This window comes from Neophocaena asiaeorientalis, unplaced genomic scaffold (genome assembly GCF_003031525.2).
Source record: "Neophocaena asiaeorientalis asiaeorientalis breed wild unplaced genomic scaffold, Neophocaena_asiaeorientalis_V1.1 scaffold629, whole genome shotgun sequence".
In the NCBI taxonomy this organism is placed as follows: Eukaryota; Metazoa; Chordata; class Mammalia; order Artiodactyla; family Phocoenidae; genus Neophocaena; species Neophocaena asiaeorientalis.
The window spans coordinates 8298565-8323122 of NW_020175468.1; the positions used below are offsets into that span (position 1 = coordinate 8298565).

The window sequence follows — 24558 nt, forward strand, 5'->3', positions numbered from 1 at the left end:
TACATGGGCTCCGGGCCCAGACTGCCTGGGTCCAAGTCCTGGTCCCTCATTTCCTGCTCTTGTGTCCTTGAGCCTCAGTTTTCCCTTATGTAAAATGAAGCTGATAATAGTCCATGAGAAGGGTTGTCGTGAGGCTTAAATGAGTTAATGATACATGCAAGAGCCCAGACTCCAGAGCCAGTCCTCTCTGTGCAAACCCCAACTCCACAACCTGGGTGACTTTGACAAGACAGTCACCCTCTCTGTGCCTCAGTTCCCTCACCTGTGAAATGGGGATAACAAAGGTGTGCACCTCGCGAGGTCGGTGTGACGATTCCGTGAGGGAAAAGAGGCACGGTGCCTAGAACGGTTCCCGGCACACGGCGGTGCGCGGTCAGTGTCTTCCGTCTTCATCGGCATTGTCATGATTGCTCCCCTCCAGCCCACCGTCTGCCACTACTTCATCCGCCTGCTGAAGGAGAAAGGACTGCTGCTGCGCTGCTACACGCAGGTAGGCGGGACCGCGGGCATGCTGGGAGGAAGAGCGCGGGCTGGAGGGGCCCGAGAGCTCAGGCCGCGGCTTCTCTGTCACGTGACCTGCAGTGACGAACATCCCCCTCTCTCAGCCTCAGTTTCCCTTTCTATAAAACAGAGGCCAGAACAGCTTCGCCCTCTCAGGCCTGTGGTGATGTGTCAGTGACCTCCCTCAGGGCCATCCCAGGAGTACTTCTCTGAGCAGACACTATTGGCACCATAGATTTCGTATTTGGCAGGGCTTTCCAGCAAATGACTCCAAACTGAGTTGATCTAATATGATCACTACACCTGACAGTTTTCCGGCTGGTAGCTGTAAACTCAAGGAAAGAGCACTATTTTTTTTGGGGGGGGGGCACCTTTTAAAAATATATTTATTTATTTGGCTGTGCTGGGTCTTAGTTGTGGCAGGCGGGCTCCTTAGTTGCGGCTCGCTGGCTTATTAGTTACGGCACACCAGCTCCTTAGTTGCAGCAGGCGGGATCCTTAGTTGTGGCATGCATGTGGGATCTAGTTCCCCAACCAGGGATTGAACCCCGGCCCCCTGCATTGGGAGCGTGGAGTCTTAACCACTGCACCACCAGGGAAGTCCTGGGACACCCTTTTGTAATTTGCACAAAGGCCTTGTGCGTACCGTGGGGCCGTGGCTCATACATGTCAGGCTGAGGGCCTCGCCGGGGTGTCCTCAGGGAAGGACAGCTCACATTGTTGGCTTCCGAGTTGGTGAGCCTTTTAGGGTCTCGCACCCCTAATAGTGAAAAATGTTTGCACCTCTACCTTTGTTTCATAAATACGTATTCAAATTACATGATGTACTATAGCCCTGATACCATGCCTGCTCTAATTCATACCTCAGAACCCAAAATTATAAAACAGAGAGAGAACACATGGATAGAAATAGGTGTTCTATTATTTTCTTCTTGCGCCTGGCAGTTGGGAGCCTGCAGCCTCAGAAGTTGCCACCAGGGGGAGGATGAAATCTTTGTAGGTCCGGAATTCTCAAGTGGGGTACGTGCTCCCACCCAGGGCTGGCGGGGGAGGGGATGGCCTCCTCCTTCCAGCAGGAGCCCCAGCTCAGGATAAACCTGACCTTTCTTCCCAGAGAGTCAGTTTTTTCCATGAGATGTGACTCAGACTTGATACGAACAGCTCATCTGAAGCCAAGTGCCTTCATGAAATCCTCACCATAGCCCTGCTGGCAAACCTGTTTGTAAGCTTCTGTCCCAATGTTTACTGAGTGCCAACCCAGTGCCAGGCCCTGCAGGCAGTGAACGGAGGGAGCAGACATCCCTGCCCTCCTGGAACTGACACTGTAGTGTGGGGAGAGACAACGGACGAGATGGGGGAGTTGCGTATCTGTGCTGATGCTGAGAGGTCTGTGGCGTGCAGCTGAGCAGGAAAGGGGACTCAAGCTCTGTGTGTGTGGGGTCAGGGGTGCCGTAGTGAACAGGATGTCAGGGAAGGCCTCATGAGAAGCAGGACATTTAAACAGAGACCTGTAGGAGGGGAGGGAGGGAGCCATGGGATCATATGTCGGGCATTCCAGGCAAAGCGAACAGCCAGTCCAGAGGTCCTGAGGGGAGGCTGCATTTGGCGTGTTCAAGAAGCTGGATCTGGACTTCCCTGGCAGTCCAGTGGTTAAGACTCCGTGCTCCCAATGCAGGGGGCCCAGGTTCGATCCCTGGTCAGGGAACTAGATCCCACATGCCACAGCTAAAACCCGGCACAGCCAAATTTTTAAAAAAGAGAAAAGAAGAAGAAGCTGGATCTGAGTGAGCAGGGAGGACAGTAGTAGGAGAAGATGGAGGAGACGAGGTCAGGGAGGTGACAGGGGTGGACCGTGTGGGGGCTTGGGGGCCACAGGGAGGGCTTTGTCCTTTCCCCTGAGTGAGATGGAATCACAGGAGGGCTCTGAGCAGGGCAGGGACGTGACCTGACCCAGGTGTTCACAGGGTCCCTCTGGCTGCATGAGGGGGGCAGACTGTGGGAGCAGTGGGGGGCGAGTACCAAGACCAGGGAGGAGGCTGCAATGATGTTCCAGGCAGGAGAGGATGGAGGCTGGGCCAGGGAGGGGGCCGCCGAAGGGGAGAAGTGGGCGGCTTATGAACCCGGTTTGAAGGTGGAGCTGGCAGGACTTGCCAATGGGTTGAATGTGAAACGATTCGTGAGAGAAGGAAAGGAGTCAGGGATGACTGGCTCCCTCTCAGCCTGAGCACCTGCTGCCTTTTATTGAGATGGTGGGATGTGCAGGGGCCGGGGGGCAGAGGAGGAGCTTGGCTGAAGGCATGTCGGGGTTGAGATGCCCATTAGACAGCCACCTGGGGACATGGGCAGACAGCTGGACACAGGAGTCTGGACTCGAGCTGGAGAGCGGCAGATAGATGATGTTTAAACCCCCCAGACAGGATGAGATCACAGGGGTCCCAGCACGAGAAGCCCAGGCCCAGGACCAGGTGGCTCATGGGGGCTGCTCAGAGGGCTTGCTTCCCAGCTCTGTCTGAGGCAGAACCCCCTGCCCCAACCACAAAAGCACACCAGCTGTAGGCTATTTTTAGACGAAAGCCAACACCAATGCGTTGTGAGGTCAGCGTGAAATGTGGTGGCATTTCCCCCCAGTTGCAATTCTTCATGTGTGGATTTAAGCACGCATACGTATTCAGAATGGCACATTACGTAACATAGACAAAGGTGGAAAAAAATTTTCCAGTCTCACGTTTCATGAAACCTTTTTTTTTTTTAAACTCATCAGCCTCTTCTTTAACCTCAGCCACTTTTTGAGTCACTGACCCAGTTTTCTGGAACACATTGTCTTCACGTCCTTCTGAATTGTGACGATGCAGCACTTTCAAAGCCATGCGCGATGCTATTTTTATCTCAAGACACAAGTATCCATTCAAACATGAGAACAGTTGTCGCCTTCGTTCAAGTCACTGTGATCTCCTCAGCAAACCAGCTTATCGCTCTTTTAAATCTATATCTATGGCATTTACGTCATACATAGGGTTTGTACTTGGCTTTCTTTCATTTAAGCCCTATCTGGAGGATCCTTCCATATCTGCACCCACATAGCAGCATCATGCTTTTTTAAAAATTTTTATTTATTTATTTTATTTTGGGCTGCGTTGGTCTTCGTTGCTGCAGGTGGGCTTTCTCTACTTGCGGCGAGCGGGGACTACTCTTCGTTGCGGTGCGCGGGCTTCTCATTGCGGTGTCTTTTCTTGTTGCGGAGCACGGGCTCTAGGCGCACAGGCTTCAGTAATTGTGGCACGCGGGCTCAGTAGTTGTGGCTCGCAGGCTCTAGAGCGCAGGCCCAGTAGTTGTGGCACACGGGCTTAGTTGCTCTGTGGCACATGGGATCTTCCCAGACTAGGGCTCGAACCCATGTCCCCTGCATTGGCAGGCGGATTCTTAACCACTGTGCCACCAGGGAAGTCCCAGCTTCATGCTTTTTAAAAGCATGTCAGAGACGTGATGTCTTGAAACCAGAAGTGAGCCAAGGTTTAAAATTCAAGAGATTGCAGATGAAAACCCAGACATCAGGCTCCTCTTGAAAATCGGGGAGAGCTGGCTGTACCCTGGGTGGCTTTCTGTGGGGGAGAGTGGTTGGCTGGAGCTGAGTGGCCGCTGCCCACCTTGCCCAGGGCCCGCCTCCTCACCATGACCTCTTTCCTGCCTGATGCTGAGGCCAGACGTCAGTTGCTGTGTGTTGCCATGCATTCATTGCTGCTTGGCCTGTATAGCGAACCTCTTGGGCCATATTCCCCAGCCCCAGCTTCCCTCCCGGGGGCCACGGCTGCTGCCTACTTCTTGGGTCTCCTTTGAAGATATTCCATACTTAGGCAAGCAAATACACAAATTCATATATTGATTTTTTCACATCCTGTACACACTGCCTTTGTGCTTTGGGCCTTCTAACATCTTGGAGAGATCCCTTCATACCAGTACATACGGGTTGACCACATTCATTTTTGTTTGTTTGTGGTTTCTCCATCAAAAGTGGCATCAAGGGAATTCCCTGGTGGTCCAGTGGTTAGGACTCTGTGCTTTCACTGCTGAGAGCATGGGTTCGATCCCTGGCCAGGGAACTAAGGTCCCGCAAGCCGCACAGCATGGCAAAAAAAAAAAAAAAAAATGTGACATCAAAGGGTAACACAGAGGCATGTAGGTAGACCTTTGACGTGCCATTTAGTTATATGCACGCACACTGCTTACTTACGTGTCAGGGAGTTGGTAGACTAAGTCAAGAAACAAAGGCAAAACTAGCATTTCTATCAAAGTGGGGAGAGGGAAAGCCACAGAGAGTCTGGGAACAGTGACTCTTGTCTGCGTGTGTTGGGGATAAACTGATGGCTGGCTGGGAGCAGAGAGGGCAGTTGGGGCTGTCTGCCCTTGCAAGGGAACCCTCTCAGTTGTTCACGGAGCCTCCAGGAAACCTCGTCGGGTCAGCTGTGGGCTGCATATGCCCGGCCATCTCTGTAACGCCTGCCAGTGTCCTCCAGCAGCACCTGCCTCGGCAGCATTCCTCGTGGGCGGGGCTGGAGAAAGCGCAAGTGTCTATGCGCAAGAGAAGAATATTCTTGCCTGTTGAATAAGGAAAGTATCTCTGTCCGAAAAGACCACAAGTTAATATACTATCAATGCAGCAGACCATAGTAAGGTTAAGTAGGAAAACAGTGTGATGAAAACCCAAAAAACCCTCCTGATTCATTGATTTATGTTAATGCCTGGCCAGGGCTGCCACAGACAGCTGTGCAGGTTGGGTACTGCACAAGGATGCCATATCTGAGGGGGCTGCGTTTACAGTGGAGACACTGGAGAGTTGTACGTTTATTTCGCCAAATTTCTGGCAGGTGCCACTAGAGTGTCTGGTTCTAACAAAACACATTTGCAGCAAAACGGAAGCAAAGTGGCCCAAATTTGCCAGGGCTGGTTGGTGGCAGTGGGTCTGGGCTCATAGAGATTTGAGTTTGGGCCCCTGCCTTTACTTGTCCATGACTTACCTTTTTAGAGGCACCATCAGGAGGAACAGAAGAGTTTTAGACACACCCTGCCCCTTGCTTCTCCCTCCCTCCCTTCTCCCCTGTCCCACTTGCTTTTCTCAGCCGCAACTCCTGGCTATGCCTTCTGCCCCTTGTGGGGTGTGGTTCGCTCCTGACCCTCTCTCCTCCATCTCTCCCTCCAGAACATAGACACCCTGGAGCGAGTGGCGGGGCTGGAGGCCGAGGACCTGGTGGAGGCCCACGGCACCTTCTACACGTCTCACTGCATCAGCCCCGTCTGCCGGCAGGAGTACACGCTAAACTGGATGAAAGGTGAGGGGCTAGAGGTTATTATCCCCGAGGGCAGGCCTCCCGTCCCCTGTCTGCTCCCCAGCGCCAGGGACAGGGTCTCCACGCGCAAACGCCAGCTCTGTCCTGCACAGCTCTGCAGCTCTTTTTAGCAGATAATGGCAGCCCCCAAAGATTGGAGGTGGCAGCGGGGGTTCATTTCTCCCGACACCACCTCACAGCCAGGTTATGATGGATGCAGACTCCAGACACAGAGACGTGCGTTAGCAGACAGGCCCCCACGTGGTCATACAACCTGTTCTGTGAGGTCACGAAAGCCTAGCTCTTTGTCCTTTGGGCGCTCTGACCCCCGTCTTGCATGAGGGGCTCATCCAGGCAAGCGCAGCTACAGTCTAAGAAGAGCAGAAGTATCTGAGAGAACTTTCTGGGGTGAGGGGAATGTTCCATGCCTGCACTGTCCAACATGGCAGCCACTTGCCACGTGGGGCTGTTGAGCTCTTAAAATGTGGCTAATGTGACCAAGGAACTGAATTCTTAGCTTTCTTTAATTTGTATTAATTAAAATTTAAAAGCCACATGTGGCTCTAACCAGCATACCGGACAGCACTGCCCCAGAGGCACAGGATTCAACCGGCCCATTAGCTGGATTCAGGCGAGCAGAGGCCGTGGCGTGTGAAGCTGGGCACAGCCCTGGTTAGGAGTGAAGACTGGGGGCTGTCCTTAAGGATGCAAACTCCAGGGCTCGCTAAAGTCATCATCCCTGTTCTTGCCTGGGCAGAGTGTCCAAAAAGAGAAGGAGGAAAAAAAAAAATCCAGCCAATCCACATTTCTTGAATGCCAGTGAGAGCTGATTTCTGACGTCCATTGTGCTAATTAAGAAGCCACTTACTTCATCCATGGAAACCCATTTCTGACGTTCTTTATGCTGATTTCACAAAGCCTCTGGTGTCCCTGTGTGATAAGGACAGCTGCAGCGCTCATAGTAGGGCCCCTGGAGTGTGGCCCTTCTGACAACATGCCAGCTGCCCGCCCCTGGGGTGAGGGTTCCTGAATAGCCCAAGTGCACGCAGCTGGGGGTGATGTACAATTAACATTACCCCATTATGTTTCTCTTACAGCAGTAGCGCGAGCATCACTCGCAAAATGTCACGTGCTGTCAATGCAAAAATATTTTCAAGTAAATGACAGACCTTAGAGCAGGGCTCTGTAAATATCTGTTGAAGGAATGAGTCAATAGTTGAATGAACAAGCCAGGATTCTGTGGGTTGCAAGTGACAGAATGCTTTCAAGCTTCCTTAATCAATAGGCGATGAGGAGGAGGACTGTCATAAGCATGGGGTGTGCGTGGGGGCAGGGGTGTGTCTGTCAGAGCCCAAGAGAGGGAAGCAGCTGCACCTAAGGTTTTGTCCCCGTCCCAGCATCACCTGCATAATTCTTCCCTCTCTGCCACTAGGCCTGGCGCCTACCGGGCCTCTGACCCACGGTGAAGTAGGGCTGCCCTCAAAGACCCACTGGACGAGCTTCACTCCCAAGTCCAGATTCCCCAGGTCGGGGGTTGGTGGAACCCAGCTGCCCCTTTTAGGGGCGAGTGTCTGCTCATTTGTTTGTTTGTTCATTTAATAGCTATAGGCTGGTGCTGGGAGCCACCCCAGGAATGTTGGGGGCGGGGGAGGGACAGCTGTCTAAGAAGGGAGGTCCCTCCTGAGCAGGGCAAACACCCCAGGAGGCCCACCCGGTGACTGAGGTGTGTTTGTGCTGACAGTGAAGGAAGGATGGGGTGGGCAGGCAGGCTGCAGCCCCAGCCCAAAGCCCCTTACCTCCTCTTCTCCCTCCCCGTTCCCCACGCTCAGAGAAGATCTTCTCCGAGGTGACTCCCAAGTGTGAGAAATGTCGGAGTGTGGTGAAGCCTGGTGAGCCTTGGGGCTGGGGACCAACCGAGGTAGACTCAGGCTGGGACCCCCTCAGCCACTAACCCCTTCCCAAGAAGGCCACGCTCCCTATCCGTCCATCCACCCCCGTCACCCTCTCTCCCTGACCAGTGCCCAGAGTCTGCCCCAGGGAGAGTGGGTACCATAGCCCCTAGTCTGTCCCCAGCGCTCCACACTCCCGTCCCAGCCCTGTGGTCCACCTTCTGCTCCTGCCTGTCCTCTCTCTCCCTCCCTGTCTCTGCCCCCCTGCTTTTTCACTGTCTCTATCTCTCCCTGTGTCTGTCTGTCCATCTATCTCCACCTCAGATATCGTGTTCTTTGGCGAGAACCTCCCAGCGCGTTTCTTCTCCTGCCTGCAGTCAGTAAGTATACCCGCCGCGCCCCCCATCTCGGTCCACGCAGGGGCAGCCTGGGTCCTGCCCTGGGGAAGGTGGCTTCCCCAGGTAGCTGCAGGTGGGCTTGCAGCGGGGGCTGGGGACCACAGCCCAGCCTCACTGGCCGCTCCCCCTTCACAGGACTTCCTGAAGGTGGACCTCCTCATCATCATGGGCACCTCCCTGCAGGTGCAGCCCTTCGCATCCCTTATCAGCAAGTAGGTTGGGGGTCGGGGCTATGGGGGGCTGCTGGGGACTGGGGGAGCCGGGACAGGCCCTCACCACTCAGCTCGCCCTCCACCAGGGCACCCCTCTCCACCCCGCGCCTGCTCATCAACAAGGAGAAGACTGGCCAGGTGAGTCCTTTTAGTCACACCCTGCCACCCCCACACAGGGGCCCCACATTGCCTCCCCCCAGCCTCCTCAGGAACCAGGGGACAGGTCTCTGGAGAATCCCGATACTTTGGACCCCTCAGCTCAGACCTAAGGATTCTGGAATCCACAGTGTTCAGGTTCCAGGCTGCCCTGACAAGAGCACAGGCTCAGTAGTTGTGGCACACGGGCTTAGTTGCTCCATGGCATGTGGGATCTTCCCGGACCAGGGCTCGAACCCGTGTCCCCTGCATTGGCAGGCAGATTCTTAACCTCTGCTCCACCAGGGAAGTCCCTCATTCACCCTTTTGAACGAGTGACAGAACCCCAGCTCAAAGCGACTTAAGCCAAAACGAGAATGTCATGCTTCCCGTGACTGAAGCGTCAGGGCTAGCTGGCCCCTGGGCCTGCAGCAGTTCTGTCAGGAGTTACCCGCTCCCTCTCTCATCTCTCTTTTCCTGAGGTAGCTTCACTCCCAGGCAGGGGCTCCCTCCTGGGGACAGATGTTTCTCCAACAGGCAAAAAACGTACGGTGTGCCAGATACCGTGCTAAGCATTTCCTCTGTATTAACCCGCTGACAGTACAACCCTAGGAGTGGGTTTGATGATCACCCCCACTCTACAGAGAAAGAAACTGACGTTCAGAGAGGCCAGGCCACTTGAGCAAAGTCACAGAGCTGGGATTCCGACCCAAGCCACCTGGCTCCAGGGTCTGTGCTCTTAGCTCCCCCCGACTCCGCCCCCTTCCCCACAGATGGACCCTTTCCTTGGGATGATGATGGGCCTCGGAGGAGGCATGGACTTCGACTCCAAGAAGGCCTACAGGTGAGGCCCTCCTGCGGCAGTGCGGGGGCAGTGGAGCCTTCAAGGGACAGGGCCAAGGTGGGAGGGAGGGCACGGAGGCACAGGGCGGGGTGGAGCCGGCAGGGCCCTGGGACAAGCCTGGGCGCTCTGACTCTCACCCGCCCACAGGGACGTGGCCTGGCTGGGTGACTGCGACCAGGGCTGCCTGGCCCTTGCCGACCTCCTCGGATGGAAGGTGAGGAGCCTGGGCCACCCCCGCCCACCCTGAGCCCGGTCCCTGGACCCCTGTCCCACAGGTCCTCTGACCTTATGATGCACGATGACCTCTGACCTCTGTGAACTTTGTCCCCTGCAGAAGGAACTGGAGGACCTTGTCCGGAAGGAGCATGCCAGCATAGATGCCCAGTCGGGGTCAGGGACTCCCAACCCCACCACTTCAGCTTCCTCCAGGAAGTCTCCACCTCCTGCCAAGGAGGAGGCCAGGACCACGGAGGGAGAGAAACCCCAGTGACAGCCGCATCTCCCAGGCAGGATGCCCAGCTTTGGGACAGCTGAGCCCCAACCAGGCCTGGCCCCCTCTAACTTACAGCTCTTTTCTGGGGAGCTCAGAACATTTCCTCAATCTACTAACTACTCCCTCCCAAGACTGGGGTCCCAGCACCCCTGACCCCGGCGAATCTCTAACATTCTTAGGGGCTGAGACTTGGGCAGCCGGTCTCTAACAGCCAGCAGCCCCTAATCACCCTTAGGGCCAAGGATCAGCCTCCCCTAATCTCTTAACTGCTCAGGGGGCCAGGGGTACCTCCAAACTGCTAACTGTCCCAGGACGAGAGCCCCAGGGCCCCCATGCTCTCTACTGTTCCCAGGGGCTTGAAGCCAAGTAGACGAAGTCTAACCTACCCTGGGTGGGGAGGTGCGCCCTCCAAACATAACTCACACCCAGTGGGGGGATCCAAGCCTCAAGGCCTCCCAAGTCTCTGCCTACAACTCCCAAAGTGGGTGCTAGGCCCCCTCACTCGGGACCCGCTTCCCAGACGGGGGTGGGCAGATGGTGTCGCTTATTAGAGACAAATTAAAAACAAAAAACAACTAACCATCAGCTGTCTGGCCTCGCTGTTCTTTCCTGTGGGCCCACAGGGAAGCTGCCGGAGGAAGGGACTAGACCTTGGGCCCCTAAGGAAACAAGAACATCCACAGGCTCTTATGAGAAAGAGTGAAGGGTGCCGAAGGGTGCCGAGAGGGGACTCCTGGGGCCGTGGGAGCCTCATGGTTCTTACCCCTGGACTCCCAGACTGCCAGGGTCCCTTCCTCCAGAGCCCAGTCACCTAAGGCCTGAGCCCCCGGAAAGAGGGAGGAGGGTCGATTTCAAATACCCCCAGCCCCGCCTCTTCCCCCTGCCCACTCAGCTTCCTCTCTCTGCGAGGAACACTTTCACTTCCTGCTACTCCAGGCCTCCCCTCGGAGAACAGGTAGGGGTCCCCAGGGACTGAGCAGCTGGCATCATCACCCCCCCACTGACCCACTGCCTCCCTGAGGTCTCAGGCAGCTGCCGCCGTCCCATCCTGCCCAGCACCACCCAGGCAAGCATCTGTCTCCCTCCCCCCACCCCTCCTGACCGCTCTCCCCTGGCCAGGGCACCTGCTCTCTGTCCCCCACTTCCTAATACCCTGGGCTTCTGGTCAGTGGGCTGATTGATTTGTTCAGCTGTTTATTTTCCATCCCCTATACCCACCCCAAGAAGAATGGAAGCCCCTGGGAGCAGGGGCCTATTCTGCCCATCACCCTTTTCCTCAGGCACCCTTTTACCCTACTCTGGGCCTGTACTCAATAAATATTTGTTGGATGTATGGGTGCACGGATGGATGGATGGATGCGTGGATGGACCTAGGACTCCTTCTCCTGGGACTGCTGCAGGGAAAATATTTTAGAATGCCCACCTTAACTGATAACCCACTGTAGAACTCTCTACCTGGTTAGAAGGGTTGGGGTCCGATGGATAGAGGGACAGATGTGTGATAAAGCAAAAAGAATAATAGTAAAATCTAGGTAGCAGGTATGTGGATGTTCCCTGTAAAATTATTTCAGCTTTTCTGAATGTTTTAAATCTCTCATAATAAAACGTTGGGAGAAAATATTTGAGGGCTCCTCTGTGGTCTGGGAAGGGAGGGAGAGGAAATGTGGTATAACATTCGTCACAGTTACGGAGTGCCTGCTGTGGGCAGAGCCCTTTTCCGGGCACTGTATTTTGACAAGGTTGTTAGTTAGCTGGTCCACATTCATAAGGCTGCACTGGATGTTATAATCTGAAATATTACCCTACCGCTTTGTAAATAGCTATCAGTTTGAGTCATCTTCCTCCCCCACTACGTCAAGACTCAAGACTCCTGGGATCCCCAGATCACCCCACCATCCAGCAAATAAAGAATTAATACCTGGCACAGCAACGGGTCTCAAGTCCATTCTGATTGGTCAAGGTCTCTGCCATGTGGGTTGTAAATAGACTTATCTTCCTCCCTGCCAGAGGCCAGACCATGGCTCACTGGCCTTCTGCATCCTGAGGATGATGGCACAGCCAGAGGACAAGGCCTCAGCAGGCTCCACCGATGGGGAGAGGTGAGGGCTGCTGGGGCTGTCTCCAACTCCTGCCCCTGGATTCAGAAGCCCATTCCATCCAGTTCCCACCTGCCACAGGACCCAGAACCCTATCTCTGACCCTTTGCCCCTGGGCTTCCCCTTCCTGTGCCTTTGACCCCCTCTCAGTGTCCAACTGCCTTCCTCTGTCCCCTGGTCTCCTGGTCCCTGCATGTCCCAGACTAATCCCATCACAGGCGAATGGAGCAGGTGAGACCCCCTTAAGAGTCCTTGGGACCCCAGAGCCACTCCTTCGCCTTCAGAGGACATGGGGGGTGTGGCAGATCCCAGAGCTGGATGCCCAGGATGCAAAAGCCCTTCTGGAGCTGTGGCCACCAGGGGTAAGTGCTCACAGCCGGGGACCCTCTCTGACCCTCCCCGACCCTCCCCATGACACTCTGAATCAGTTCGGACCCTGCTGGTTGCTAGTGACAACCACAACACAGACCAGGCAAACTGAAAGGCTGCTTATTGATTCAAATGACTGAAAAGCCCAGAAGTAAAAGTAATTTCAGGAATGTCTGGATCCTGAACATCAGACAATGTATACATTTCTCTTCATTCCACTTCTTGGCTTTGTTTTTTGTTTTTCTGTTTTTCCCTTTTTTTTGTTTGTTTTTGTTTTGCCACAAGGCTTGTAGGGTCTTAGTTCCCTGGCCAGGCGTTGAACCTGGGCCCTCAGCAGTGAAAGCGCAGAATCCTAACCACTGGACCGCCAGGGAATTCCCTTGGCTTTGCTTTAAACTGCAGGGAATTCTAAATATTTGGGGATGCAAGTAAACACTTGTTCTATAATAGCTTAGATAAATAGGGATTTATCTTTCTAACATAACCAGAAAGGTAGCTGCAGGCTCCAGTTCTGCTCCTCGGGTGACATCAAGGCCATCTTCTCTGCAATTCTCCTGGACTTCCCTCATGGTCATCCAGTGGCTGCCCCAGACTCAAGCACATGTGTGCATTCCAGGCAGGAGGAAGGAAGAAAGGAGGCACCAGTTGCATTGTTTTCTTTTACTAGGAAAAACAAAAGCCTTCACAATTGATTCAGAATATACGGATAAGGCCCAGGTAGCAACATTTTTAAAAGCTCACCTGGGAGTTATACAGAGGTGAGAACCACTGCCTACATCGATCATTATCCATCTTCTATGGCTGGGCCTATTAATGCCCTGAATAAAGCTGGAGTTCTGCAAGGAATAGGGAATAGATCTGGATAAAGCAACTAACAGGTATACCACAGTTTCCTCCTCAGGGAGGCTTTCTCTTTGTAGTTAGAGAGATGGCTGGCCCCAGCTCAGGGCCACATCTCGCCAGCTTAGTAACCTCAGTGTAAAAAGAGGCCTCTTTCCAAAGAGATCCAGCAAAAATCCTGTGGAAGATTTCCATTGGCTGAGCTTGGTGCACGTGCCCATCTCTGAACCAATCACAGTGGTCAGAGAACACTGTCAATCCTATTGGCTAGGTCAGGTCATGGACCCACCCCTAGGGCTTTATGGAGAGTTAGTCACCCACAGGACCTAGAGTAGAGAGTGGAGTAGAGAGTTTTCTGAAGGAAATTTGAGGTGTGGAACCCAAAATAAGGGCAATGGATGCTAGGCAGGCACAAATCCTCTTCAAGCTGAACTTTGCCTCCATTCCCCCAGAGTTTCCTGGTCATAGGACATGATCCCAGACAGGTCCTTGTGTTGAGGACAGGACCTTCACCAGGGGAAATCAACACCTACCAGATCCTGAAGCTTCCTGGAGGTGAGGAGCCTATACCCCCAAGTTTGCAGTCCACAGCAAATTTATCACCAAGATTGGTCAGTTTTAATTCTAAAATATCTCCTGAATCTCCCCAATGCTCTCTACCTCCATCACCCTAATCCTAGCCACCATCACCTCTTGCCCAGACAATTTCAGTAGCCTCCTCTCTGGTCTTCCTGCTCCCACCCTTTTCTTCCATTCTGAACACGGCAGCCAGAGTGATATTTTCAAACATCGATCAGATGTTATACATTCCTGCCCTAAACCCTGCAAAGGACATGCAACACCTTTAGATAAACATTAAACTCCTTACAGCCCATCATGGCCTATAAGGTGATGAATGATTAGCTCCTGCCCACCTCTCCATCTACAGCCCTTCATTCTTTCTACTCTAGACACACTGTTTTCTCTGTTTCTTGAGCATGCTAAATGCGTCCCAACTTCAGGGCCTTTGTATTTGTTTTTCCTGCATGAATGCCCTTCCTTGAATAGTTAGTTTAGTCTCCATCATTTAGGCCTCTGTAGAAATGTAATCTTCCTTGACCACCACAGCTAATGAGAGCCCTGGTCACTTTCAATCACTCCATTTCATTCATAGCACTCAATACATTATATACTTATCTTTATTTGTTTACTCATTCATTTTTGTCTCCCTCCGCTAAAAGGTAAACTACAGGAAGACAGAGAATGTATCTGCCTTTTGACAACTGTATCCCCAGTGCCTGAAAATGAATAGGTGCTCAATAAATATTTGTCTAATGAATGAATCCTATTTGGTGGCATAAGTGGAATGCAAGCCTAAAGTCACAGGAAAAGATAGGGACTGCAAGGGTAGAAATTTCCTTGTTCTGAAGGTTCTTGGGGGACCTGCAGGACTGGGGAAGAGAGAGTCCCAGGGAAAAGAAGGCTGCTACCCCTCAAGTTTTCTAACTTGTTCCTCCTTGCCCTCTCCCCCGCAGGTGTGTCTCTGGAGTCCTCTAACCTCTGCATGTCAGACCTGCCCCATCTCCTGGCCTTCCTATCAGCCAGCAGGTACAGGTCACCTTTCAAAAGGGCTAAGGGGGATCCTTCCCTATGATACCTCACCCATACTGTGACTCCTCATTTTTTCTCAGGGATGTTTTGCCCAGAACACTGCTCTTGCCCCCTCCCACTCTAGGGCCTGGAGACCAAAACACAGGTGAGGCATGATTCTCTAATGGAGGAAGAGGCCACCTTTCCACCTCCTTAGCCCAGGAGGATGGTACTTGAGGGACCAAACTACAGGGTTCGAGGGAAGATAAGGCTGGGGTTTGAGAAAGGTGGGGGGGGGGTGCTCGACTCCTGGGTCTGAATGAGGAGGTGCCAGGGACCAAGCCTCAGTTCTTCCAGTAACGAAGCTGGACACTAAGTCTCCAAGGCTGGCCCCTTGGACACCTGGGACACCTCACTTCTGCTGGCCCCCAGATCCTCTGCAGATTTGCAGCATCCAACTCAACACCTCAGGGAGGGTGTTCTTTGTGGTGAACAAGCTCTACCTGGAGACCCACAGAGAGTGGGAGATGGAGCAGACGCCCCCAGAGACAACTCCAGAGACTGCAGAGAGACATGGTCCAGGTTAGATGAGCAGGGCCCCGGGCCCCTGAGGGATGAAGGAGCTGCCGCCACTGTTTTGTGGAACTCAACCCTCTCTTCCCATCAGCCCCCAGGAACCCAGCCCCTCACCAGGTCTCCTGGGTGGAAGGCCCACTCAGCCCAGAAGTACACCATCCTAGGCCAGCTCTGGCCAGCCTGGTGGAAGAGAAGAAGGAGGATGACTACAAAGATGAAGAAGAGGGAGCTGAGGATGCGCTCACGCGTCACATCCGGGCTCTAGCCAGGGCCCGGAGCAGCTACGTGGCCAGGCAGTTCCGGGGCTTTCGGGTGCGCCTCACCTCAGAGGCTGAAGGTCCCCACAGGCCTGGGGACCCGGCCACAGAGCTGCTTCAGGATATGCGGCACCTCCTTGCTGACCTCCAAGATCACTTAGCAAAGGACCCCGATGTCAGGGCTGTCTTTGAGAGCAGGGCTCCCGGGGCCCCCCAGAAGGACGAGGATCTAGGTAATGAGGAGGGCTGAGAGGGAACTTAGGGCCACTCTCCCAACCCGCACAGGTTCACGTTTGCCATCTCTTGGCCCTACATAGGTGTTCACACCCAACTTCCTTCTCTCCATCTGTGTGCACACCTGTTTCCTTTTCTACTCACACGCCCTTTCCTACATGTAGTAATACCTATTCTGTTCACCACTGCTCCATCTCACACACGTGTGACAGCCATACTCTCTCTCCTACGCGCTTGTTCACACCCAGGCTCCTTCTTCCACACGTGCTCACACCTAAGTCTACACAAGTGGGTGGCCACAGGCTAGGAAGGTGTTGCGGTTGGCGAGGGTGGGTCGCTGGAGAGAGAGGGTAGGCGTGGGTCAGCCTGGCGATCCTTCCTTCACCCATCTCAACCCCTGCAGGCCCCGCGGTGGAGGCGGCCCTGTGCCGGGCGGTGCTGGCGCCTCTGAAGCCGGCCCTGTGGACTCGACTCCGCACGCTCCGCGCCCCAGCTCTGCGGCAACTGCGGCGGCGACAGATAGCCCTGCGGGCGGAGGCGGGGCCTCCGGGAGCTCAGGGGGCGGGGCATGAGAGGCGGGGCCCCGTCCCCGCCCTGCGAAGCCGCATCCACGCGCGCCTGGCGCGCCTCCACTCAGCCTGCGCCCCACGCCGCAAGGTGTCGCTCCTGCTGGCGGTGTGCAGTGACGTCTACGAGGGCCTGGCTCGGGACGAAAACCAAGGTAAAGGAGGAGTCTTGAGTCTACCAGAATGTGGAGTGGCTTGAGGGTTACGGGAGCCAGGTAGGAGGCTCCCGTGCACCCGTCGAGGGGAAGATGGCATGCTCTAGCAGGAGGCGTCTACGCGGGCCGCGGGAATCTAGTAAGGGGCGTTTGCATGCCCGGCAAAGTGGAAGGGCAGCCAGCACTTGCGGTCCTGGGGATCGGATGGAAGGTGCCTGCACGCCCCGTCCACCCCAGAGCCTGTCCTCCGGCTCCCCTAGAGCCCCTGGGGGCCGACGCCTTCCTGCCAGCGCTAACAGAGGAACTAATCTGGAGTCCGAACATTGGGGAGACTCAGCTCGACGTGGAGTTTCTCATGGAGCTCTTGGATCCGGACGAGCTACGGGGAGAGGGTGACGCCCCAGCCCCAGAACGCCGGGACCCAAGAGGGGGCGCCCTAGGCCGCCCGCCTGCAGCGGGAGGGAAGGCGGGCAACCTGCAGGGAGCCTGCAGGCGGCCAGGGAACCTGAGGGGGCTGCGCTGACCTCCCCTTCTTGCCCCTAGCCGGGTACTACCTGACCACGTGGTTTGGGGCCCTGTACCACATTGCCCACTATCAGCCCGACACGGGCCGCGCGCCCCAGGGGCTCAGCTCTGAGGCCCGGGCCTCCCTGCGCCAGTGGCACCGCAGGCGGACGCTGCATAGACAGAGCCCCACCGAAGCCCAGGTGATCGCCCCTCTGGACTGCGGGTGGAGGGGAGGGCTGGATCTGTTGCCTTTCTGACCCAGGCTCCTGCCTTTCTGACCCAGGCTCCTGCCTCTCCCCACAGGCCAAGCTGCCCTTTGAGGAACCATGGGCAATAGAGATTGTGCAAGAGGCCAGTGATGATTAGAGTCTCAAACCCTTCTGCTCCGCAAGCAAGATTCGGGAGGCACCTAGGGCAGCACCAACTTCTGACCCCTGTAGTTTAGACTAGAGGCAGCACGAAGGAGGGGCTCCCAGGAAAAGGAAACGGGTCTGAGGGAAGACCTCTGAGCCTTTGCATTGGCTGAGGTACTACCTGACCACGTGGTTTGGGGCCCTGTACCACATTGCCCACTATCAGCCCGACACGGGCCGCGCGCCCCAGGGGCTCAGCTCTGAGGCCCGGGCCTCCCTGCGCCAGTGGCACCGCAGGCGGACGCTGCATAGACAGAGCCCCACCGAAGCCCAGGTGATCGCCCCTCTGGACTGCGGGTGGAGGGGAGGGCTGGATCTGTTGCCTTTCTGACCCAGGCTCCTGCCTTTCTGACCCAGGCTCCTGCCTCTCCCCACAGGCCAAGCTGCCCTTTGAGGAACCATGGGCAATAGAGATTGTGCAAGAGGCCAGTGATGATTAGAGTCTCAAACCCTTCTGCTCCGCAAGCAAGATTCGGGAGGCACCTAGGGCAGCACCAACTTCTGACCCCTGTAGTTTAGACTAGAGGCAGCACGAAGGAGGGGCTCCCAGGAAAAGGAAACGGGTCTGAGGGAAGACCTCTGAGCCTTTGCATTGGCTGTCCCTGCTTCCTGGAATGCCATTCCCAGATATCCACACTGCTCCTTCCCTCCCTTCCTTCAGGTCTTTAGGCAGATGTCACCTTCTCAGTGAGGCTCTCTTCCAGACACCCCCGTCTAAAACCACAGCTTCTCTGGCTTGACCCTCTCTGTGATAAACAGAATAATGCCCCCCCAAGAGGTTCACCTCCTAATCTCCATACTCTGTGAATATGTTACCTTAAGTGGTAAAAGGGACTTTACAGATGTGATTAAATTAAGGATCTTGGACTTCTCTGGTGGTCCAGAGGTTAAGACTCCGCGCTTCCACTGTGGGGGCTGCGGGTTCGATCCCTGGTGGGGGAAGTTCCGCATACTGTGGGGTGCGGCCAAAAAAAAAAAAAATTAAGGGTCTTGCGATGGGAAGATTACCCTGGATTCAGGTGGGCCCGATGTAATCCCCAGGGTCCTTATTAGAGGGAGGCAGTGGGGTCAGAGTCAGAGGAAGAGATATGATGATGCAAGCAGAGGTCAGAGTGATGTGTCCAGGAGCCAAACAATGTAGGCATCCTCTAGAAGCTGAAAAAGTCAAGGAATGGATTTTCCCCTGGAACCTCCAAAAGGAACTCAGCTTTCGATTTTGTTTTTTTTTAATTAAAGTATAGTTAATTTACAATGTTGTGTTAGTTTCAAGTGTACAGCAAAGTGATTCAGTTATGTATATATATAATATTTTTCAGATTCCTTTCCATTATAGGTTATTACAAGATACTGAGTATAGTTCCCTGTGCTATACAGTAGGTCCTTGTTGTTTACCTATTTTATGTATAGTAGTGTGTATATATTAATCCCAAACTCCTAATTTATCTCTCCCTCCCTCCCTACCTCTGCTATACCTTTTGATAACCATTTGTTTGTTTTCTATGTCTGTGAGTCTGTTTCTGTTTTGTAAATAAGTTCATTTGTATCTTTCTTTTGGGGGGCGATTCCACATATAAGTGATACCACATGACATTTGTCTTTCTCTGTCTAACTTACTTCACTTAATATGATAATCTCTAGGTCCACTCAAGTTCAGCCTTTGATTTTAGACCCTAAGACATATTTTGGACATCTGACCTTTAGAACTGCAATAGGTAATAAATGGGTGTGTTTTTAAGCCACTAAGTTTGTGGTAATTTGTTACAGCAGCCATAGGAAACACTCCCCTACCCTGATCTTCTTTTTTCCATAGAAGCTTTCACTTCCAATCATTCCATATAATATACTTATTTACTGTGTTAATTGTCCACAATCTTCTCCCTCCCCTTAGGACAGTGCTGTCCAATAGAAACAGAATACAAGCTACACATGTAATTCTAAATACTGTCATAGCTACGTTTAAAAATAAAAAGAAACGAGTGAATTTAACTTTAATAACATATCCGATTTAACCCATTATATCACTTCAACATGTAATCAATATTTTTGAATTATTGAGATATTTAGCATTCTTTTTGTGTATCTCCTAAATCTTCAAGGTCCAGTGTGTTTTACACTGCAGCACATCTCAAGTGCTCGATAGCCACTCAGGGCCTGTAGCTACCATTTTTAGACAGTGAGTATAGCCTTAGGACGTCAGCTCCAAGAGGCTATGGATCTCTGTTCTGTTCATAGCTGTATCCTCAGTGCCTAGACAAATGCCTGGCACACAGTAGGTGTTCAATAAATACTTGCTGAATGATTCAATGAACACATTTTCTGTGGTAGGCTGAAAATGGCTCCCCGCAAAGATATCCCTGTCCTAATCTCTGGAATCCATGAATGTTACCTTATTTGGAAAGGGGTCTTTGCAGATGTTATCAAATTAAGGATTTTTTTTTCCCACGCCCTGAGGCTTGCGGGATCTTAGCTCCCAGACCAGGGATTGAACCTGGGCCCACGACAGTGAAAGCGCTGGGTCCTATCCACTGGACCGCCAGGGAAGTCCCAAATTAAGGATTAAAATGGAGGGATTATCCTGGAATATTGAGGGGGGCTCTAAATGCAACCACATGTGTCCTTATAAAAGGAAGGCAAAGGAAGACTTGACACAAACAGGAGAAGGCACTCTCTTTCAGAGAGAGATCTGAAAATGTTGGCCTTGCAGATTGGAGTGATGTGGCCACAAGCCAAGGAACACTTTCCAGAAGCTGGAAGAGGCAAGGAACGGAGCCTCCAGAGCAAGTGTGGCCCAGCTGACACCTTGATTTCAGCCCAGTGACACTGATGTTTAATTTCTGGCCTCCGGAACTGGAGGAGAATAAATTTCTGTTGTTTTAAGCCACCGAGTTTGTAGTCATTTGTTACACCAGCCCCAGGAAACTTACAGAGTCTCAGCACTATTAATGAAAAGGAAAAATAAGAGTAGAATTAATACTCAACTCAACCTCATTCCAGCAACAGGCACATTCGTCTACTAGAAAAATAGGAAAATCCCTCTTAATCCATCTAATGAAGAGATACATTGCCATTAAAATTTTACATTTTATAATGATCAAAATGCTGTAATTTTAGATGTCAACTGAAAAATGTCCCAGGGAATAGAGTTTTTTCACAATTGTTTTTGAAAGCCAAGAACCTTGAGGATGGCTGCATTGGGCAGTGAAGTAGGAAGAAGGGATTGGAGAGACTGCAGGACACAGTATCTGATCTTATGTTCATACAGCACCGAGGGGGGTGGTCAGACCCCAGGAGATGGGAGGGGTCATGTCCTGTAAGAAGGAGCTGACCTCCAGGGCAAGCAGGGCATCAAGAATTTCGTTGATTTATTATGTGTTTATGTATGTACATATGTATTTATTTATTTTAAATTGTAGCAAAAATATATAATTTACGCTCTTATCTTTTTTTAATTTTTATTTATTTATTTTTGGCTGCATTGGTTCCTCATTGCTGTAGACGGGCTTTCTCTAGTTGGGGCGAGCAAGGACTAGTCTTCGTTGTGGTGCACGGGCTTCTCACTGCGGTGGCTTCTCTTGTTGCAGAGCACGGGCTCTAGGCGCGCGGGCTTAGTTGCTCCGCAGCATGTGGGATCTTCCCAGACCAGGGCTACGAACCCACGTTCCCTGCATTGGCAGGCAGATTCTTAACCACTGCGCCACCAGGGAAGTCCCTACACTTCTTTCTTTTTCTGTTTGTTTGTTTTTGTTTTTTGGCCATGCCGCATGTGGCATCTTAGCTCCCCAACCAGGGATGCGACCCATACCCACTGCACTGGAAGCTCAGAGTCAACTACTGGACCACCAGGGAAGTCCCCCATCTTACACATTTATACGTGTGCAGTTCAGTAGTATTAACTATATTCACATTGTTGTGTAACAGATCTCTGGAACGTTTTCATCTTGTAAATCTAAAACTACCCATTGAACACAGCTCCTATTTCCCCTTCCCCCCTGCACCAGGCAACCACCGTTCTAATTTCTGTTCCCATGATTTTGACGCCTCTAGATATCTCATGTAAGTGAAATCATACAGCATTTGTCTCTTGGTGAACTGGTTTATTTCACTAAGCATAAAGTCCTCAAGCCTCATCCATGTTGTAGCATAGGACAGGATTTCCATCTTTTAAACTTTTTTTTTTTTTTTTTTTTTTTTTTTGGGAGGCCTCTCACTGCTGGGGCCTCTCCCGCCGCGGAGCACAGGCTCCGGATGCGCAGGCCCAGCGGCCATGGCTCACGGGCCCAGCAGCTCCACGGCATGTGGGATCCTCCAGAACCAGGACACGAACCCGTGTCCCCTGCATCGGCAGGCGGACTCTCAACCACTGCGCCACCAGGGAAGCCCTAAACTTTTCCTTTTTTTCTTTCTTTCTGGCTGTAACACACGGCATGTGGGATCTTAGTTCCCCGACCAGGGATCAAACCCATGTTCCTGGTAGTTGAAGCGTGGAGTCTTAATCGCTGGACCACCAGAGAAGGCCCCCATCTTTTAAAAGACTGAATAACATTCCATTGTTTGTATATATCACATTTTGTTTATCTAGTCATCCTTCCGTGGACAACTGGGTTGCTTCCACCTCTTGACTATTGTAATACTGCAATGAACAAGAGGGTGCAAATATCTTTTGAAATCTAGCTTACATTTCTTTTGGATATATACCCAAGAGTAGCATAGCCAGATCATATGGTAATTCTATGTTTAATGTTTTACAACAGTTTTTAATTTAATTAAAATTAATTTTTTAACAGTTTATCTCTAGGCTGTTTTCCTTAACAGCTGCACTACTTACATTCCCACCAAGCATGCACAAGGGTTCTGATTTCTCTACATCCTTGCCAATGCTTATTTCCTCTTTTTTGGATAGTAGCCATCCTAATGGGTATAAGGTGATTATCATTGTAGTTTTGGCTTGCATTTTCCTAATGGTCAGTGAGTTAGGCATCTTTTCATATGCTTGCTGGCCATTTGTACATCTTCTTTGGAGAAATGTTTATTCAAGTCTTTTGCCCATAATTAAATCGGGTTTTTTGTTTTGCTGTTGTTGTTGAGTTGTAGAAGCTCTTTATGTCCTGCGTGGATATGTCTTGTGGACAGCCCCACTTGCTGGATTTGTCTGATGTTTCTTCACGATTAGATTCCAGTCCTGCAGTTAAATGAAGAATACTGTGTAGGTGAGGCTTGGTCCTTCTCAGTACCTCCCATCAGGCACCCCGTGATCTGTGATGCTAAGTTTGCCCATTGAGTTAAGGAGTATGTTCGTTTGATTGGGCTGCTGTAGCAGAATACCACAGACTGGGTGGTTAAAGAACAGAGATTTGTTTTCTCATGGATCTGGAGGCTGGAAGTCCATTAAGGGGTCAGTAGGGCTGATTTCATTCTGAGGCCTCTCTCCTTGGCTTGGAGATGCCCATTTTCTCCCTTTGCTTCATATGGTCTTTCCTTTGTGTGTGTCTGTGTCCTAATCTCTTCTTCGTATAAGGACACCACTCACGTTGCATCAGGGCCTGCCCATATGATTTCATTTTCACTTAATCACCTCTTAAAGGCTTTTTCTCCAAATATAGTCACATTCAGAGGTACTGGGGGTTAGGACTTCAACATATGAGTTTGGTGGGGACACACAGTTCAGCCCATAATAGGAAGTGACTGTCAGATCTCTTCCCATTTGAATTATGATGTTATCCGTAGGTGGTACATTGAGACCCTGTGAATAACCTGTCCCCCAACAACTTTTTTACCCAATGCTTTCAGCACCTCATTTTTTTTTTTTTAAGATATTGGGGGTAGGAGTTTATTAATTAATTTATTTATTTTTGCTGTGTTGGGTCTTCATTTCTGTGCGAGGGCTTTCTCTAGTTGCGGCAAGCGGGGGCCACTCTTCATCATGGTGCGCAGGCCTCTCACTATCACGGCCTCTCTTGTTGCAGAGCACAGGCTCGAGACGCGCAGGCTCAGTAGTTGTGGCTCATGGGCCTAGTTGCTCCGCGGCATGTGAGATCCTCCCAGACCAGGGCTCGAACCCGTGTCCCATGCATTAGCAGGCAGATTCTCAACCACTGCGCCACCAGGGAAGCCCCACCTCTTTTTGATCCTTGCTGAATCATTGGATTTATTTGTACTATTATATTTTATTCATGGCTGTTTTCCACTTCCTGGAGTAAAATGATGTTTCCTGTATAAATAAATGTGTTGAATTTAAAAAAAAACTGAATCGATTTAAAGAAAATGTTTAAGTAGCTAAGCGTACAGGTGATGCGTGGATACGAGGCAAAGTATGGGAAAGTGAAACCAAATGGCTGATGTTTGGGGTATCACTGGTTTAGGGCTTTGGCTACACTTTGGAGCTCTGGGCTTCGTGCTGGATGCCTCCTCTTGGCCTCCCATTCCCACAGTGTCCCAAACTGGCCACAGCATCTCCCTGAAACCCATTCCTCCTTCTAGTCCCCATCTCAGGGGGTCCCCCGATCCCCTGGTCCCTAGGCCAGCCAGAGCCTGAGCCTCGTCCTGCACCCTCCCTCTCCCCACTCCCTCCCACCCCATCCTCCCTTTCCACAGCCCCATCCTGGTCCAGCCCCAGCCTCCCTCTGCCTCCTGGTTCCAAGTCCTGGGGATCCTCTCCAATGCCCACCCACGTGGCAGCAAGAAGGAAATTTAAAAAATAGATTTCAGAGGTCTACCTCTCAGGCCAGAAATTAGGTTTGCAAGAAATACTTTTATTTTTTATTTAGAGAGATACACATTCCATAGGCAGAATGAGGGCTGTCTCAGAAAGTGAGAGCCACCCTGGGAGACACACATTCCATAGACAGAATGTGGACCACCTCAGGTGGCGTGTGGGGTAGTTGGTTTTTATAGGCTGGGTAATTTCATATGCTAATGAGTAGAAGGAATATTCTAACTATTTGGGGGAAGGGGCAGGGGTTTCCACAAATTGGGCCACTGCCCACTTTTTGGCCTTTTATGGTCAGCCTCAGAGCTGTCGTGGCACCTGCGGGTGTGTCTTTTAGCATATGCTGATGTATTACAATGAGCATAGAATGAGGCTCAAGGTTTATGGGAAGTCAAATCTTCTGCCATCTTGGGCCTAGTTGATTCTAACTAGTTTTCTGTTGTATTCTCAAATGGCTGCATCATTCAACAAATGTGC

General features: G+C 52.0%; 2 protein-coding genes across 10 annotated transcripts in view; both read left to right on the forward strand.

The window, feature by feature from the left end:
* SIRT2 (sirtuin 2) overlaps positions 1 to 10376 on the forward strand; it is a 19074-nt gene extending 8698 nt beyond the window's left edge. Inside the window, exons 8-16 of one of the 2 annotated variants that reach the window (XM_024768388.1) lie at positions 422 to 490; positions 5696 to 5825; positions 7652 to 7711; positions 8036 to 8091; positions 8245 to 8321; positions 8408 to 8459; positions 9230 to 9300; positions 9448 to 9514; positions 9635 to 10376. In XM_024768388.1, the coding sequence (XP_024624156.1) occupies positions 422 to 490; positions 5696 to 5825; positions 7652 to 7711; positions 8036 to 8091; positions 8245 to 8321; positions 8408 to 8459; positions 9230 to 9300; positions 9448 to 9514; positions 9635 to 9790 (738 nt within the window). In that variant the 3' untranslated portion in view covers positions 9791 to 10376. The remainder of the gene's footprint in view (positions 1 to 421; positions 491 to 5695; positions 5826 to 7651; positions 7712 to 8035; positions 8092 to 8244; positions 8322 to 8407; positions 8460 to 9229; positions 9301 to 9447; positions 9515 to 9634) is intronic. The other variant, XM_024768389.1, reaches the window with a different exon arrangement.
* On the forward strand, positions 10372 to 17470 carry RINL (Ras and Rab interactor like). Of its 8 annotated transcripts, none has more exons than XM_024768382.1 (12): positions 10372 to 10859; positions 11801 to 11892; positions 12092 to 12251; positions 13551 to 13653; positions 14613 to 14685; positions 14769 to 14833; positions 15100 to 15249; positions 15335 to 15733; positions 16138 to 16455; positions 16716 to 16847; positions 16999 to 17162; positions 17266 to 17470. In XM_024768382.1, exons 2-12 carry the CDS (start codon positions 11840 to 11842, stop codon positions 17326 to 17328), a joined length of 1680 nt encoding a protein of 559 aa, XP_024624150.1. In that variant the 5' UTR covers positions 10372 to 10859; positions 11801 to 11839; the 3' UTR covers positions 17329 to 17470. The 8 variants fall into 8 exon arrangements, with proteins under 8 accessions (XP_024624150.1, XP_024624151.1, XP_024624149.1 ...); XM_024768383.1 differs by having other exon boundaries at positions 10372 to 10748; XM_024768386.1 differs by having other exon boundaries at positions 10725 to 10748; positions 12108 to 12251.
* The last annotated feature ends 7088 nt before the right edge of the window (positions 17471 to 24558 follow it).

Excerpts from the sequence above, each read along its gene's own strand:
- RINL (XM_024768381.1), top strand. The coding sequence starts at position 11,883 with ATGGGGAGAGGTGAGGGCTGCTGGGGCTGTCTCCAACTCCTGCCCCTG. Across the intron at positions 12,252-13,550 it reads TGGAGCTGTGGCCACCAGGG|AGTTTCCTGGTCATAGGACA; the intron begins GTAAGTGCTCAC and ends CCATTCCCCCAG. Across the intron at positions 15,250-15,334 it reads TGCAGAGAGACATGGTCCAG|CCCCCAGGAACCCAGCCCCT; the intron begins GTTAGATGAGCA and ends TCTTCCCATCAG.